Source organism: Centropristis striata, chromosome 2, assembly GCF_030273125.1.
Source record: "Centropristis striata isolate RG_2023a ecotype Rhode Island chromosome 2, C.striata_1.0, whole genome shotgun sequence".
NCBI classification, from domain to species: Eukaryota; Metazoa; Chordata; class Actinopteri; order Perciformes; family Serranidae; genus Centropristis; species Centropristis striata.
In genome coordinates, this window is record NC_081518.1 from 30,235,854 (window position 1) to 30,250,694 (window position 14,841).

General features: G+C 40.3%; 2 protein-coding genes across 2 annotated transcripts; both read left to right on the top strand.

Annotated features, from left to right (window-relative positions):
- Window positions 1–286: 286 nt before the first annotated feature.
- On the top strand, window positions 287–4,587 carry LOC131982316 (serine/threonine-protein kinase pim-3-like). Its single transcript, XM_059346938.1, has 5 exons — window positions 287–850; window positions 1,259–1,522; window positions 1,623–2,092; window positions 2,197–2,377; window positions 2,575–4,587. The coding sequence occupies exons 3-5, from the start codon at window positions 1,913–1,915 to the stop codon at window positions 2,838–2,840; spliced, it is 627 nt and encodes a 208-aa protein (XP_059202921.1). The 5' UTR covers window positions 287–850; window positions 1,259–1,522; window positions 1,623–1,912; the 3' UTR covers window positions 2,841–4,587.
- A 6,025-nt stretch (window positions 4,588–10,612) lies between these two features.
- On the top strand, window positions 10,613–12,950 carry LOC131981989 (piggyBac transposable element-derived protein 3-like). The gene is made up of 3 exons (XM_059346547.1): window positions 10,613–10,617; window positions 10,952–11,185; window positions 11,432–12,950. Exons 1-3 carry the CDS (start codon window positions 10,613–10,615, stop codon window positions 12,948–12,950), a joined length of 1,758 nt encoding a protein of 585 aa, XP_059202530.1.
- Window positions 12,951–14,841: the final 1,891 nt, after the last annotated feature.

The following is a 14,841-nucleotide window of genomic DNA, read 5'->3' on the forward strand; positions in this document are numbered from 1 at the left end:
GACGGAGAGATACAAAAGATCCTTCGCTCCTACAGCCATCAGGCTGTCTAACTCTTCAAGAGCTAACAGACTCACTGGATATCCCTTCGGGGATAAATACAGTCATTTTGATTTGATTTGATTGATTTGAATGAATGTATTTGATGTATTGAATCAGAGACATGACAGAAAGACTTTCAGTGGATAACCCCACATGTTCAATACATCACAGTTTATATATTTCATATTGTTATTTTATTGTTGTTATTGTTTATTTTCTGGTTTTACAAAATTCCAATGGCATGACATTCCTCAAGCTCATTAACATAATTTAGAACGTGGTTTAAGTAATCACAGCTCAGAACTCTGATGTGTGTGATGTCACATTCCCTGTTGCTTGCAGAACTCTGGGAATCTCAGACCCAGAGACTCACACCAGTCAGAGACTTTCATCAGATATCACTGTAGTTCTGGACTTATTGTGTTGGAAAACCTAATAACTTCATTATTGCGATATCTTGGAGAAAGACTCTGCTACGGAGAAGGCCAGGACCTGTCGTGAAGCTGCACTCAGTAGAGAGAGAAGTAAGTTATCAAATCTGGTCAAAAAGACAATTTTAATAGAGTTAGAAACTTAAATTCACAACTGATTCATGTGTGTTTTTTTTCTGGTGTGCAGTGAGCGACAGCCGGACGCCGCCACAGAAGCCTGCAGAGGACGCCAAGACCAGGAGGATGAAGAGGAAAGCCAGTCCGGACCAGGGCAACCTGAAGAGGAGTAGGATCTCTGGTTCCGGATCCAGAAAGCCTGAGGAGGCAGTCCCAGACGCGGTCAAGGCACCGCTGAAGAGGAAGAGGGGACTACTGAGAGGTAAAGTGTCTGTAGGGAGAGGATAATAGTCAGAAGGTTACATTTAGTGGATTTATTGTTACCAAAAGCACAGAGATTAGTTTATAGTGATCTAATTATACTTCACTTTACTTACAATAACAAGAAAACTGCACTGTCAGTTATATTTTGAGGGAAACATAGTTTACTTTTGACATGTCACAAAATTAAGAAAGCCTCTGTTCAGGCTCTGTGTGAATCCAAGAGTTAACGACTTATTTACCCAACAAATGTACTTATTTAGATCCAAACCATCTCTTACTTACCTTAACCATATTCTAAAACCATCTCCTAACATTAACCACTAAATAGTGACTGAGAAAATATTTTTGTCGATGTTGATGACCTGACAATCAAGCTGACGTTCCTCTTTGTTTGTCTCAAATGCAGATGACCTCAACGACCCGATGGAGGGCTGCAGCCAAGATGTGGACCAGAGGCCCAAGAAGGTCGCCAGGAGGAGGACTCCCCCGAAAGCCACGGAGCTGAACGGTAAGGCCGGCATAGATGGCGAGAAACCGGGCGGGAAGAGGAAGAGGAAGGCTGCCACTGATGCCGAGGAACCGAGCCAGAAGAGGCAGAGGAGCGAGGAGGAGGAGAAAGAGCCCAAAGAGGTTCCCACCAGACAGCTGCTGTCTGCAGACGCTCAAAAGGGTAAGTATGCAGTGATTAATGAAAGCTTTGGCTTCACCCTAAATTGACATGTAAAGTAAGAGTTTATATGATAATAACCCAAGTTTTTGTGTCTCTGTAGCACAATTTGGGGCCAAATACAAGCAGCAGAAACTTCTTGGTCAAGGAGGCTGTGGATCTGTGTTTGCTGGCTATCGCAGATCAGATAAATTGCCAGTAAGTATCTCACACACACACACACACACACACACACACACACACACATTTATATCCACACAGTATGTTCAGAAAGTACTAACCAAAGTCCTGTTTATGTTTTTGTAGGTAGCCATCAAACATGTCCAGAGAGACAAAGTGCTGGTCAAACATGTGGACGACAGCGGGAACCGGGTCTCCGTGGAGGTAGCCGCGATGTTAAAGCTCGCGGATGCAACTAACGGACCAGTGGGGACGTCGGCCGCCATATCCCTGCTGGACTGGTACGACCTGGACCACAAGCTGATCCTGGTCATGGAGAGACCGGTCCCCTGCATGGACCTCCTGGGCTACACCCAGAAAAACGGAGGCAGACTCCAGGAGGAAGAGGCCAAGGTAAGCTACCGGAGGATTCTTCTCAATATGTGTTTTTAAGTTGTTTTTTTTCAAACCTCGGCACTCAGGCATATTATCTAATATTATCTCTTTTACTCTCTCAGATCATCATGAAACAACTAGTTGATGCGGCGCTAGAACTTCAGGAGAACCACATCTTTCATCGGGACATCAAGGTGGAAAACATCCTGATTGAGACTGGCTCCGATGTGCCACGAGTTCGTCTCATCGACTTTGGACTGAGCTGCTTTGTCAAGAAAGGCTCTTTTTTCCGCACCTTCTATGGTAAGATGTCAAGTTTTAACCCCTCAGTGACTACCTTTACATGCACACTAATACTTTATTTACCATATATTTTATTTCTAGTGTAATTTTAACAGTATTTCAAATTTAACTTAATTTGAATAGTTTGCATGCATGTAAATGCAGTCAGTGATATCTATCCATCCTAACTGTTTTCTTATTATGTCCGTGTGTTGCAGGAACTGCAGCTCACATCCCCCCAGAGTGGTATGTCCGGTCCAGGTACACGGCCGGGGCCACCACGGCGTGGCAGATGGGAGTGGTTCTGTTTGAAATACTCCACAGCACTGAGCCGTTTGAGACCGTGAGGTTTGCAGGAAGGAAGCTGAAAATATGTAAGTATCTTTCACAGAGCTGCCAGGATTTCTTACGGAAGTGTTTGACCATCGACCCCAAGGATCGCATCACCCTGCAGCAGCTCCAGAAACACCAATGGCTAAGATAAACCATCACACACACACACACACACACACATTTATGCCTACTTTCCACACAGCCCTGTTTACATGTTATTTGTCACCAATGCATGTTCTTCCCGTGTCACATGGGGTTCTCTCCGGGTACTCCGGCTTCCCAGTTCATGAACATAAAAAAAAAAAAAAGCGGTCTTATTTAAAATAACTGACTATGACTCGGGGGATGTAGAGTTATTAAAATGTGTTAGCTTGGTGGTCGGTGTGAGCCACTCTTCACACATACAAAGACACAGGGTCCAAAGTGAGTTTATGGCGGCGTCGTGATGTAGTCGTAAAGATTAATCTTTTTTGCGTGAGGCGACAGAGAAAAAGTTCACAGGAGTACGTTGAAGAAAAAACAAACTTTTACGTAAAATTTTCGGTGGACCGAATCGCGAACACCGTTATTTGTGAAGAAACAACTTGACAAGTAGGTTACCGTACTGGAGTTTTATTGGTTGTTTGTAGTTGGCCTCACAGCAAGAGGGTGGCTGGTTCGACTCCGGCCTGCGACTCTTTGGTGAGGAGTTTGCATGTTGGGTTCTCTCCGGGTTCTCCGGCTTCCCAGTCCAAAAACATCAAAATGGTCAAAAAAAAGCTGTGTTATTAAAAATGACTAGCTATGACTAGGGTGATGCAGAGTTTAAAAAAACATGTTAGCTTGGTGGCTGGTGTGAGCCACTGGTCGCACACACACACACACACACACAAAGAAACAGGGTTGAAAATATTTTTTGGCGACGTTGAGAAGTGAAAATTTGATTAATGCAATTGAGCTAAATTGTAGTGACATGGGATCGCAATTTAAGTAATTTCATTTAAAACACACACACCTACAAAGGATCATGGTCCAAAGTAAGTTTATGGCGACGTTGTGATGTAGTCTTAGAGATTAATATGTTTTGGGTGACGCGACAGAAGTACGTTAATTTGTGAAGAAACGACTCGGCAATAATTAAGTTTTATCCGCGTTACGTTTGGCTTTTTGGGCTTGGCTGGCTGAGGGGTCTCCGGAAGCAGCAGACTGGTCGTGTTATGGGAGTAACGGACACGAAACAAAACTGTGTAGAAACAAGGCGATGTCGTACATTCATACATATGAAAATAATTCTAATTCTTTTCTCTTTCACAGGATAGTTGACAGGTGAACTGGTGTATTGAATTAGACTATTATAGTGTACTTATAATAATAATAATGATAATAATAATAATAATAACACCAATAAAAGTAGTTTAGTAGTAGTAATAATAATAATAATAACAACAGTGTGGTAAAAAATAATAATAGTAGTGTAGTTATAATAATAATAGTAGTGTAGTAATAATAACAACAACAACCGTAGTGTAATAATAATACAAATAGTATTAAAGTCATAATAACAATAACAATAACAGTAGTTTAGTAATAATAATAAAAACATGAGAGTAGTAGCAGTAGTAATAACAGTAATAGTAGTTTAGTAATAATAATAATAATAACAACAGCAGAGTAGTAGTAGTAGTAGTATAATAATAATAATAATTATAGTATTTTAGCAGTTCCTGTAGAATGCCCAGCCGTCCGTGGAGAGGGGATCTCTCTTTGAATTGCCTTTCCCGAGGTTTCTTCCCATCTTCATGTGGAATTTGGTGGAGTTTTCCTCGTCTTCTTAGAGAGCTTGGGCTGGGTCAGGAACTGCCTCTGATTTGGACCTGAATGTGATATTAAACCATAAAAATAAAATTAGATTAAATTGATCTTTCTGTGAGCCATGGTACTCTTTCTTATTCTAACATCATTCTTAGTTAAACTAAAGATTAAATCCACCTTTTGTCTCCTTCACAGTGAAGGAACAGCTTTTATACGTGAAATTGTTACAAAGCTGCTATAATTATTGTCTCTGCTGAGCTTTACTTTAAGAGAAAAAACCTTGATATTCACAGTTTGTGATGAGTGACAGGTAGTTTCTTCATGCAAAATAGATTTTGGTTTTGAATTCAATCAAGCTGCGGCGGGTCATTTAACAAAAAAAAATTCAAATATTTATATTGGAAAAACAATACAATAAAATGCTTTCAGTCACAGAAATACAATTTACTTTTACCTTTTCCTTTTTCTGCAACAAACAATAAACAAACCCCCACCCACACTCCCACTCAGCTCTTCATGATGAACACACATTACTGGTTATTCAAGCAATCTAAAAGTTAACAATAACAAACACACATTCAATTGGGTTTTACCTCTACATGAGTGAAATAGGAAATAATGTAACTGTACATCCTCTCAATGTGTGTTTAATTTTCTCAAGCTTTAAAAGAAACATGATGTCTTTGAGCCACTGGGAGATATAAGGATATTAAGCAGACTTCCAAAACAATAAGGAACATCTTGCTAGTAAGGGTGTAAAAGCCATAATGTCCTTTGGTGTCGGGTGTCGAGTACAAGTGAGGAGTCAGGAATTCCAAATATAGCAATCAGAGGGTAAGGTTGGACATATATACCCCAAGAAAAGAGGACATAGTAGTAAATACCACCCCAAGAACCTTTCAGATCAGAACAAAGAAAAGATATGTGGCTAAGGTGGCAAGGAGAGCCATGGCATTTATCACATTTGTCTTCCACTCCCGGATAGAGTTCAGATAGTCTAGACTTAGAGAAATGTGTCCTGTATAAGACCTTAAATTGAATACATTTACATTTAGTCATTTAGCGCTTTTATCTAAAGCGACTCACAGAAAAAGGGAAACAATCAAGGTATAGTGTTATAAGAGCTGTTAGTGCAGCAATAAGTGCTAGTGAGGATTCTTTAAGGAGTAAAGTTGTGGTGTGGTGCTAGGAGAGAAGGTCCTCTCTGAAGAGCTGGGTCTTCAGGAGGTTTTTAAAGGTAGAGAGGGATGCCCCTGCTCTGGTAGGAACTGGTAGTGCGTTCCACCAACGGGTGAAAAAAAACAAACGCAAAGAGTTTGGATTGCCTTGAACGAACGGATGGCAGAGCTCAGCAGTGCAACAGGTAGCGAGTGGAGCTGGATGAGCAGTGGTGTGACGTGACCTTTTTGGCTGGTTGTAAGTGCATCACCGCATTCTAGATCATCTGAAGCGGTTTCACTATGCAGGCTGTCAAGCCCATCAGGAGGGCATTACAGTAGTCAAGTTTTGAGGTTATGACAGCTTGTGTCAGGAGTTGAGTGGCATGTTGAGTTGGTAAGGTCTGATTTTTTCTGATGTCGTAAAGTGCAAAGCGGCATGACCGGGCAACTCAGGCGACATGACTGGAAAAGATGAGTTGATGATCAATCCTCACACCCGAAGTTTTTCACCAAGACACAGTGAGTCAATTTCGATGTCAATGTCATGGTGTATTGTAGGTTTAGCAAGGAGGACCAGCAGTTTAGTTTTTGAGAGGTTCAGCTGGAGGTGATGTGCCTTCAGGGGTCATAAGGAGGAAATGACAGATAGAGCTGAATGTCATCTGCGTAGCAGTGATAGGAAACATTGATCTTGCCAATTGATTAAGGAGGGAGGTTACCTCATCTTTGAATATCGGATGAAATCTTTGAGATAAGGGGAGTAAAATTAGCAGATGCAAGGCTAGATAAAGAGCGAGTCACATTAATACCTAGATATTTAAACCCTGATGGACTAAATTGAAAAGGCAAATCTGACTGTTGAATATGACATGCTGCAGTATTAATGGGAGAACACTCACTTTCCCTAAATTTAATTTATAACTTGAAAAGATGCTGAAGTACTCCAGAATACTTAAAACAGCAGGCATAAAAAGTGTAGGATCAGTTATATACAATAACAAATCATTCACATGAAGTGATAATTTATGTTCAATTCGATTATGATTCCTTTGAATAAGGGGGGAGATCTTAATGCTATAGACAAAGGCTCGATAGCGATGGCAAAGAGCAAAGGTTATAAAGGGCCACCTTGGTGACATCCACGTCCAAGGGCAAAATAATCAGAATAAACATCATTAGTATGGACATTGGCCTTAGGGGACAAATAAAGGAGGCTTAAACATGGTTGCTAAAAGTTAGCTATGTAATTAACGTTACTTATCAGACAGATCTTGTTTTTATCATTTCTCTATAAGATGACAAAGCCACATGAGCTGAATACAGACAAGAGGGACAGACAAGTCGATGATTCAGATATTACCACCTGTACCAAGCCTGCACAACCTCATCCCAAGTTTATTGTTGTGCAGAATCGAGCCAACGATGTTTTATCCTTTCAACAAAGTTGGTTTGTAAAATTTCCATGGCTGCACTACAGTGCCACATTAAAAGGGCACATGTTTTCACTGTGCCAAAATCTATTCCAAAAAGTCACCATTTGCTAGCAAGTCAGAGCCAGCCTGTCAGTACAGGGTTTAGAAACTGGAAAAGAGCAGTTGAGAAGTTTTCAATTCATGCAAAGAGCCACCGTATATGCTCATGAAGGGAACACTGTAGCTTCACAACTGTCCACAGTTGTAGCCAGGCAACAAGACGAAGCCAGGAAGGCACTGCTTAAGATTGGTTCCATCAAGTATTTAGCCCGACAAGGGAATAGAATAGAATTAAAATGTGTGCTGCAAAGGAAGATGGAGGCCTCAACCTGCCAAGGGTGGACTGGTACCACTATGCCTTTTCTCTTAATCAGCTGGCCAAAATATATTTAAATATATTTATACTACAGAGGACCAAGCTCCAGGTTGGGTTTGGATTGAAAAGGAACTCACTGAGCCAATCCCGTTACAGGCTTTTATTTTACAAACTGGGGGAGAAATTCTATCTAGGAAGCCATTGTTGTTGTTTGCAAGGGACACCTGGCAAGCATCACATCGTCTCATTAGCATAAAGCATTGTATAGGAAATGTTTTTGAGGGGAGACGATTTAATGTCTTTTACACAACTGGTAACTAAATACAGAATCCCTAAACAAGACTTTTGGAAATATTTGCAGTTACGAAGCTGTATAATGTCTGCACAAAGAAAACTCCCCCTGCTACCTCAAAAAGAGTCACAAAAACTAGTACAGGGCAACCAAGGGGCTAGGGGTGTTGCATCTAAATTTTACAGTCTTATGAGACAATCTCACCCACCCAAACTTGAAGGTCTCAAGAGAGCATGGGAGGAGGATCTACAGGGCGAGATAACTATGGAGAAATAGGAGGAAATAACCGGATCCTGGTATCGAACATCTAGAGAGATACAGACCCGCCTGATTACATATAAAATCATCCATAGACTTTATTGGACTCCTTGTAAAATGGCGAGATTAAAGCTGTGTGAATCTGATTTGTGCTGGAGGTGTGAAAGGAGAAGGGGAACACTTTTACACATGCTGCATGAATGTGAAAAGACACAAAATTTATGGGAAAATATAATATTATGCATTAATAAAGGATTCGGGATAGATTTACCTCAGAGCCCCGCTCTATGTTATTTGGGCATAATAACAGACAGGATAGAGTTATCACTTTATCAACTCTATGGTGTAGATTGGCCCTTACTACTGGATGTAGGATTGCTCTAAGACACTGGCAAACAAGTGATAATTGTAGGAGTGCCTACATGAGGCTTGTGTGAGACGGATGATTGAAGGATCAGTGGAGATGAATTCTTATGTAGACGGGAGCTGTATCTTGTCTGGGACAGAAGTCTGACATGTTTTGGGGTGGTGACGGTGACGGTGAGGGAGTCAGGAAGGATGCTGGAGGTGTTAACCCTGTGTACTGTTACCTTTGTTGTACTGTTAAAAAGCAATAAAAAGTAAATTGCAAAAAAAAGAATGTCAGGAATATCTTTCCTCAGCGAGGCCAGCAGCTTGAGCCTGAGGGCAGCGATGTCAAGGTTAGTGTGCGTGGAGGTGACCTCCGCAGGAGCCGACAGCTCACTCAGGGATGTGGTCGTGATTTGTGGACAAGGCCGCAGTTGTGTCTGAATAGTATTGCAAGTTTTAGAGTTCTTTCCAGACATTTTACACAGTCCAGAGTTAAACTTCTCAACAAAAAGTACTGCGGAGTAAGACCAGACTAAATATGTGACCAAAAAGTGCAGATTGACAATGACAATTTTAATTGAAATCAGCACGGGCTTCCAAACTCACATCCTTCTCCATTGAAGCTCAGCAGCACCCCTAGGCGGGTCATTTTTAACCTGAGTTAAGGTAAAAAAGTATTTCCTCTGTCATCCTGTTGTGTAACATTCTCTACATGTCAGGGCTGACAACGAGTTTCCTCTTAGACACAAAACAACAAGACAAATGGAGAGATATGAGAAAGACATGCTGACATAGAAAACAACAGGCAGTGATGAAGACACAGACAAGAAGGAGAATCAGTCACTAACACTTAGAGCGTAACGCTGTCCCATTATTCAGAGGAACACTCTGCCACCGGACGCTCCGATTGTGATCCTGGAAACATTTTGAGGAACAAGATTCACTTTATTGTTTGTTTCTTCAGGAAAACAGAAGCTGCTCCTAACAGCTCAGTGTTTGTCTGAGTGTAAATAAGTAATAATAACTGTGTGAGTAAGTTTATGGATTAATTTGAACATGGTTTTATGGCTTTTATCCTGTTACTATGTTTACAAACAAAAAGGAACATATTTGGATGTGATGGTAAAAAGTGCGAGTAGATTTCAGCCCTCCACCTTCGTACACGCCCCTCTGTACATTTCTGCTCTGTGAAAGAAACCAAACTAAATGCAAAACCAACCAAATGTTTCAATTTCACTCTGATTCGGACGAAGCAAATGGACTGGAGCTGTGAAAGTGTCTTTAATGGCAACATTCACAAGCATGCATAAAGCCTCCTTCATCTTAATGACAGATGTCAGGTCAGTCTTGTGCTTATAAGTGTTACCTGAGGTTTTTAATGTAACATAAACAACCACAGACAGAGTTTGGCTAATCTTTGAGGGACGTAGAAGGCTGAGCGACAGACAGACTTGGTATATACTATACTTGGTGAACATAGTATCAGCGCCACAGAAGCAGCAAGACATGTGAGCACCTGTCACAGCCTGAGAGAAAACCAGCATGACACATAGAACACACACTCCTCTACTACACTATATGTGACCTGCTCCATCAATATGAGTCACATTGACCCCGAAACACATTTTTTGATGTGTCTGTAAAGAGGAGACTCTTAGCTTCATGTCAATACCAGCAACATTATGTTTCTACACCAAATATTCCATGAGAGATGCTCATCCAAAGTTTGACTGTTATCAAACGTTAGTTTTGAGAAAAAGGGCTTTAAAAAAATGATACAGATTCCTCCATGTTTCACAGGGATTAAAACACAGTTATTAAGACTAGACTCCAAATGACCACAATATTTTTGGATCAAAAGTGATACTCCACATCTGTATGTGAAGTCTACTCATACTGTGACACATACATGTGACCATGTGCATGTGACCTCGTGCACGAGCACATACACAACCAGTGATGCCGGTAACGCGTTAATTAGTAACGCGTTACTCTAATATGACCACTTTTTTCAGTAACGAGTAATCTAACGCGTTACTATTTCCAAACCAGTAATCAGATTAACCCTTAAATGGTTTCTGTATCCCGAGGGATACAGACATTTGGCAGGCTGTAGGGGGGAGGGGCATCAAGTATCTGCACTTAATATCATGAGAAAGTTTTAGGGGGGGGGGGGGGGGTCAAGTGCCCAAGTCATGTGACTGAATTGCAGCATTCAAAACTAAATTGATACATTTATGTCAAACTCCAAAATGGCAGCCTACGTGGACAGAGACACTGGCCATGAGGTAAGAGTTGTTATTTTTCTTGTTAATTATGTTTTGGGGGGATTTTTAAAAAAAAATATTGTTCTTTAAGCATAATTTTGTGTATTCTTGTTGAAAAATAATGATTGACATTTACACGTCTTTGATAAACAGGCATTGAATGTCTGTATCTTGGGGGATACATTGTCCAGATAGGGGTATAAAAACAGGCATAATCACTCTCAGATATACTTATGTTTGGAACCCTATACTCTACAGATAATCAATAATATAAAGGTGTTAAATATTGATTACACTTTATTTTACTCTTGAATGTGTATTACTGATTAATTCACTAGTGTACATATGTTTTCAGGGAATTTCTACCAGTACTTTTCTATGGTGGAAGAAAGAGAGAGGTGGCATCTGTTGTGTTGCCACCTGATGGTTCATCTGATTCAGATGAGGGAACCAGTGAAGAAGATGAGGAAGATGAATTATATACAGAGGGCCAGAATCAGGACAGTAGCAGCAGTGACCAGCTCAGTGATAGCTCAAGTGACGAGGCAGAAGAGGGAGAAAACCACAGTAAAAGAGGGAAGATGTTCAGGTAATGAATAGAGTAGTATAGTGAATTGTTGTGTAAGAGATCCAGTGATTTTGGTGCAGATATTGTATGTACAGCATATGTCTGCAACAAAACATGATCTGTTGTATGGTCATGTGTGTTAGTATCTCTCATTTGCACACACAGACACAAAGGAGTTTGTGTAAAATTATAAATAGTTTTGTGGTTAGTATTGGGGGAAGGTGGTGTCTATTTTTTCAAGATATATATTTTTTTTCTTTTCAATAGGTGGAGAAAAACTAAATTTGAGCACCAGTGTACAGTTACACCAAGTTGCTTCACTGCACCAGATGAGCTATCCACTCCACTGACATACTTCTCCAAATTCTTTGACGACGACATCTTTGAGACCATTGCTCACCAGACGAACTTGTATTCATGTCAGCTCATTGGAAGCAGCATCAACACCAATGCCTCTGAAATCAAAGCATTCATTGGAATGAAGTTGATCATGGGTGTAGTGAAAATGCCTGCAGTGGAAAACTACTGGGCAACAGATACGAGATATGACAAAGTGGCAGATGTCATGCCAGTCAAAAGGTTTAAATGTTTGTCTAGAATGCTCCACTTTCAAGACAACACAAGCTCTGACACCAGTGCAGATCGCCTGCTGAAAGTAAGGCCTGTACTTGACCACATGAGGGGGAAGTGTGTGGAAATCGAGAGTGAAAACCAATTCTCAATTGATGAAATGATGGTTCCATACAAAGGCAAAAAAGCTGGAAGTCTGCGGCAGTATCTACCCAGCAAACCCAAGAAATGGGGTTTCAAGGTCTTTGTGCGAGCTGGTGTGTCTGGCTTTGTGTATGACTTCATGGTCTACACAGGGAAGTCTACATTTAATGGTGCTACTCCAGACAAAGAGTTTGGGTTAGGTGGAAATGTTGTTCTGCAGCTGTGCAGCACCATCAGGAACCCCTCCAACTGCATTGTCTATTTTGACAACTTTTTCACATCCCTGAGATTGATAACACATCTAAAAGAGTCTATGGGCCTCAGCAGTTTGGGTACGATTCGAAAGAACCGCTTGATGGGTTGTACATTGGAAGAAGATCGAGACCTCCTACGAAGAGGAAGAGGCAGCTTTGACTTTCGTGTAGACAACGATGCGAAGCTTGCTGTTGTCAAATGGGCAGACAACAAAACTGTCACCTTGGTGAGCTCCTGTGCTTCTGTCATCCCTGTTGGCCAAGTGAGACGATACTCCAAAGAGGAAAAGAAGAAGATAAATGTGCCGTGCCTGAAGATTGTATCTGAGTACAACACTCACATGGGAGGAGTAGATTTAGCCGATATGATGATTGCCCTGTATCGCACTCCAGCCAAGTCCCACCGATGGTACCTGGGCATATTTTGGCAGATGGTCGACATTGCTGTCAATAATGCCTGGCTTCTCCATCGTCGTGATGCAGCCCCACTGGGTCAGAAACATCAGTGTCTGAAGGACTTTAGGTTGGATGTTGCCAAGGGACTCATCTACCCTGAAAAGCAGAAACGGGGTCGCCCCTCCAAAGGAAATGAAGACAACACACCACCAAGAGTCATCAAACAGCCAAAAGTCCCCAGGCCTGTGGATGATATGAGATATGATGGGATTGACCACTTCCCTATCCTGTCAGTGAAAGGCCGATGCAGGATGTGCCCGGATGGACAGACCTCCATCGTGTGTCAGAAGTGCAAAGTGAGGCTATGCATTGTCACTGGCCAAAAACCTCGCAACTGTTTCCACAGCTTCCACTGCCAATAGGCTATTTCTAGTGTAGGAGCTCCACAGGGGAGGTGTTTGCATAAGAAGAGGAATAAGATGTTTTGTGTAATGTTAGTAGCTCGTTTTTTATTCAAAGCTAGATTTGTTTCCAGCATTATAAACATGTTAATAACTTTTTTCCCCCACTTTTTTGAAACTTTGTATACAAGACATTACAGAGAGTAGCTAATGAATTGCTTATAATATGTTTTTAAAGTTTATAAATGAAATATTTGAATAAATGTAAAATGGTAAATTTATACCCTAAACGGACAATGTATCCTGGGAGATACAAACTGTAAAATGAAAAATAAAGGTCATATTTTGAAAAAAAATTATGAAATTTTGTTATTTTAGCCTAGATACATTAGAAAATAGCAATTAATTATTTTTCCAAAATTTTTACATGTGCTTGCCCATTTAAGGGTTAAAGTTACTTATCCAAGTCACTGTGTGCGTTACTATTTTTTGTCATTTTCCTTAGTAAAACGATATATTTGCTTTCTTCTTGCGACTCGGGGAGCGACGTCGATCGGCGGTTTTGCAATCTATTTTGCGGGTAAAAATGGGTTTGGGTGGGTGGATAAAATTGGGCTGTTTTCGGATCAGTTCTGCGGGTTTTTGAAGCCGAAACACGGGCACTTCAGATCCTTTTTCTGCGACCCTCTGTTCAGCAGGCAGCAGTCTCACTCACTCATTCACTCACACACACACTACAGCTCTGGCTGACGTGCCCCCTAAACTCACAACAGACACTCCCACTACCTTCAGGCTACGTTAAGTCAATCAGTAAGGATGACTATATGGCGCTTTATATCCAACACAATCATGATCTAGTCTGTCCTTAGCCTACAAAATAAAGTTTGAGAAATGTCTGCATGGAGCACAGCTGCTTACAGGTGTGCAGCTGACAGGTGTGCAGCTTACAGTGACAGTTTCCTCATCGCTACCTGAGCCACCATCCGATCCTCCTCCTTCAGTTTTTGCCCGTACGCGCCCGGTATCTCATCTCTTTCTGTCTTGCGATTCACACAGCACAGCTGGACAAAGTGGTCTATAACTGCCGTTTATATGCAGCAGTCAATATGATCGCTATTGGCAGTCCGGGGTATAAATGCTCAGAGTTTGTTTCATTTTAATATATTATTATATATAAGTTGTAAGCTTATGTTTTATTTAAAAAAGAGTATTTATTTTTAAGTGAAGTCAAGAAAGACTGTCTTTATTTTATTTTTTATTTAAAAAAGAGTATTTATTTTTAAGTGAAGTCAAGAAAGACTGTCTTTATTTTTTTTTTTATTAAAAAAAAAAAGAGAGTATTTATTTTTAAGTAAAGTCAAGAAAGACTGTCTTTATTTTATTTTTTATTTTTAAAAAAGAGAGAGTATTTATTTTTAAGTAAAGTCAAGAAAGACTGTCTTTATTTTATTTTTTATTTAAAAAAGAGTATTTGTTTTTAAGTGAAGTCAAGAAAGACTGTCTTTATTTTATTTTTTATAAAAACATGTATTTTTTTCAGGAAATTGTTTTTAAGTTTGTACGTTACTGTTAAAAATACACTTCCAATAAAATGAGTATTGGCAATTTAAAACTGGTTGTCATTTTTATGTTGAGGCGGCGAGGGGTTGTTGTCGGCAGCTGCTGAATGTAACTAATAAAGTAACTTGTAATCTAACTTAGTTACTTTTAAAATCAAGTAATCAGTAAAGTAACTAGGTTACTTTTTAAAGGAGTAATCAGTAATCGGATTACTTTTTCAAGGTAACTGTGGCAACACTGTACACAACACAGTACAGGCCTAGAAGCCCATGTAGACAAGTATCCAAAACATATGGAATACAATAATGATAAAATATGAACAAATATACTGTACATATGATGTAATACAGAA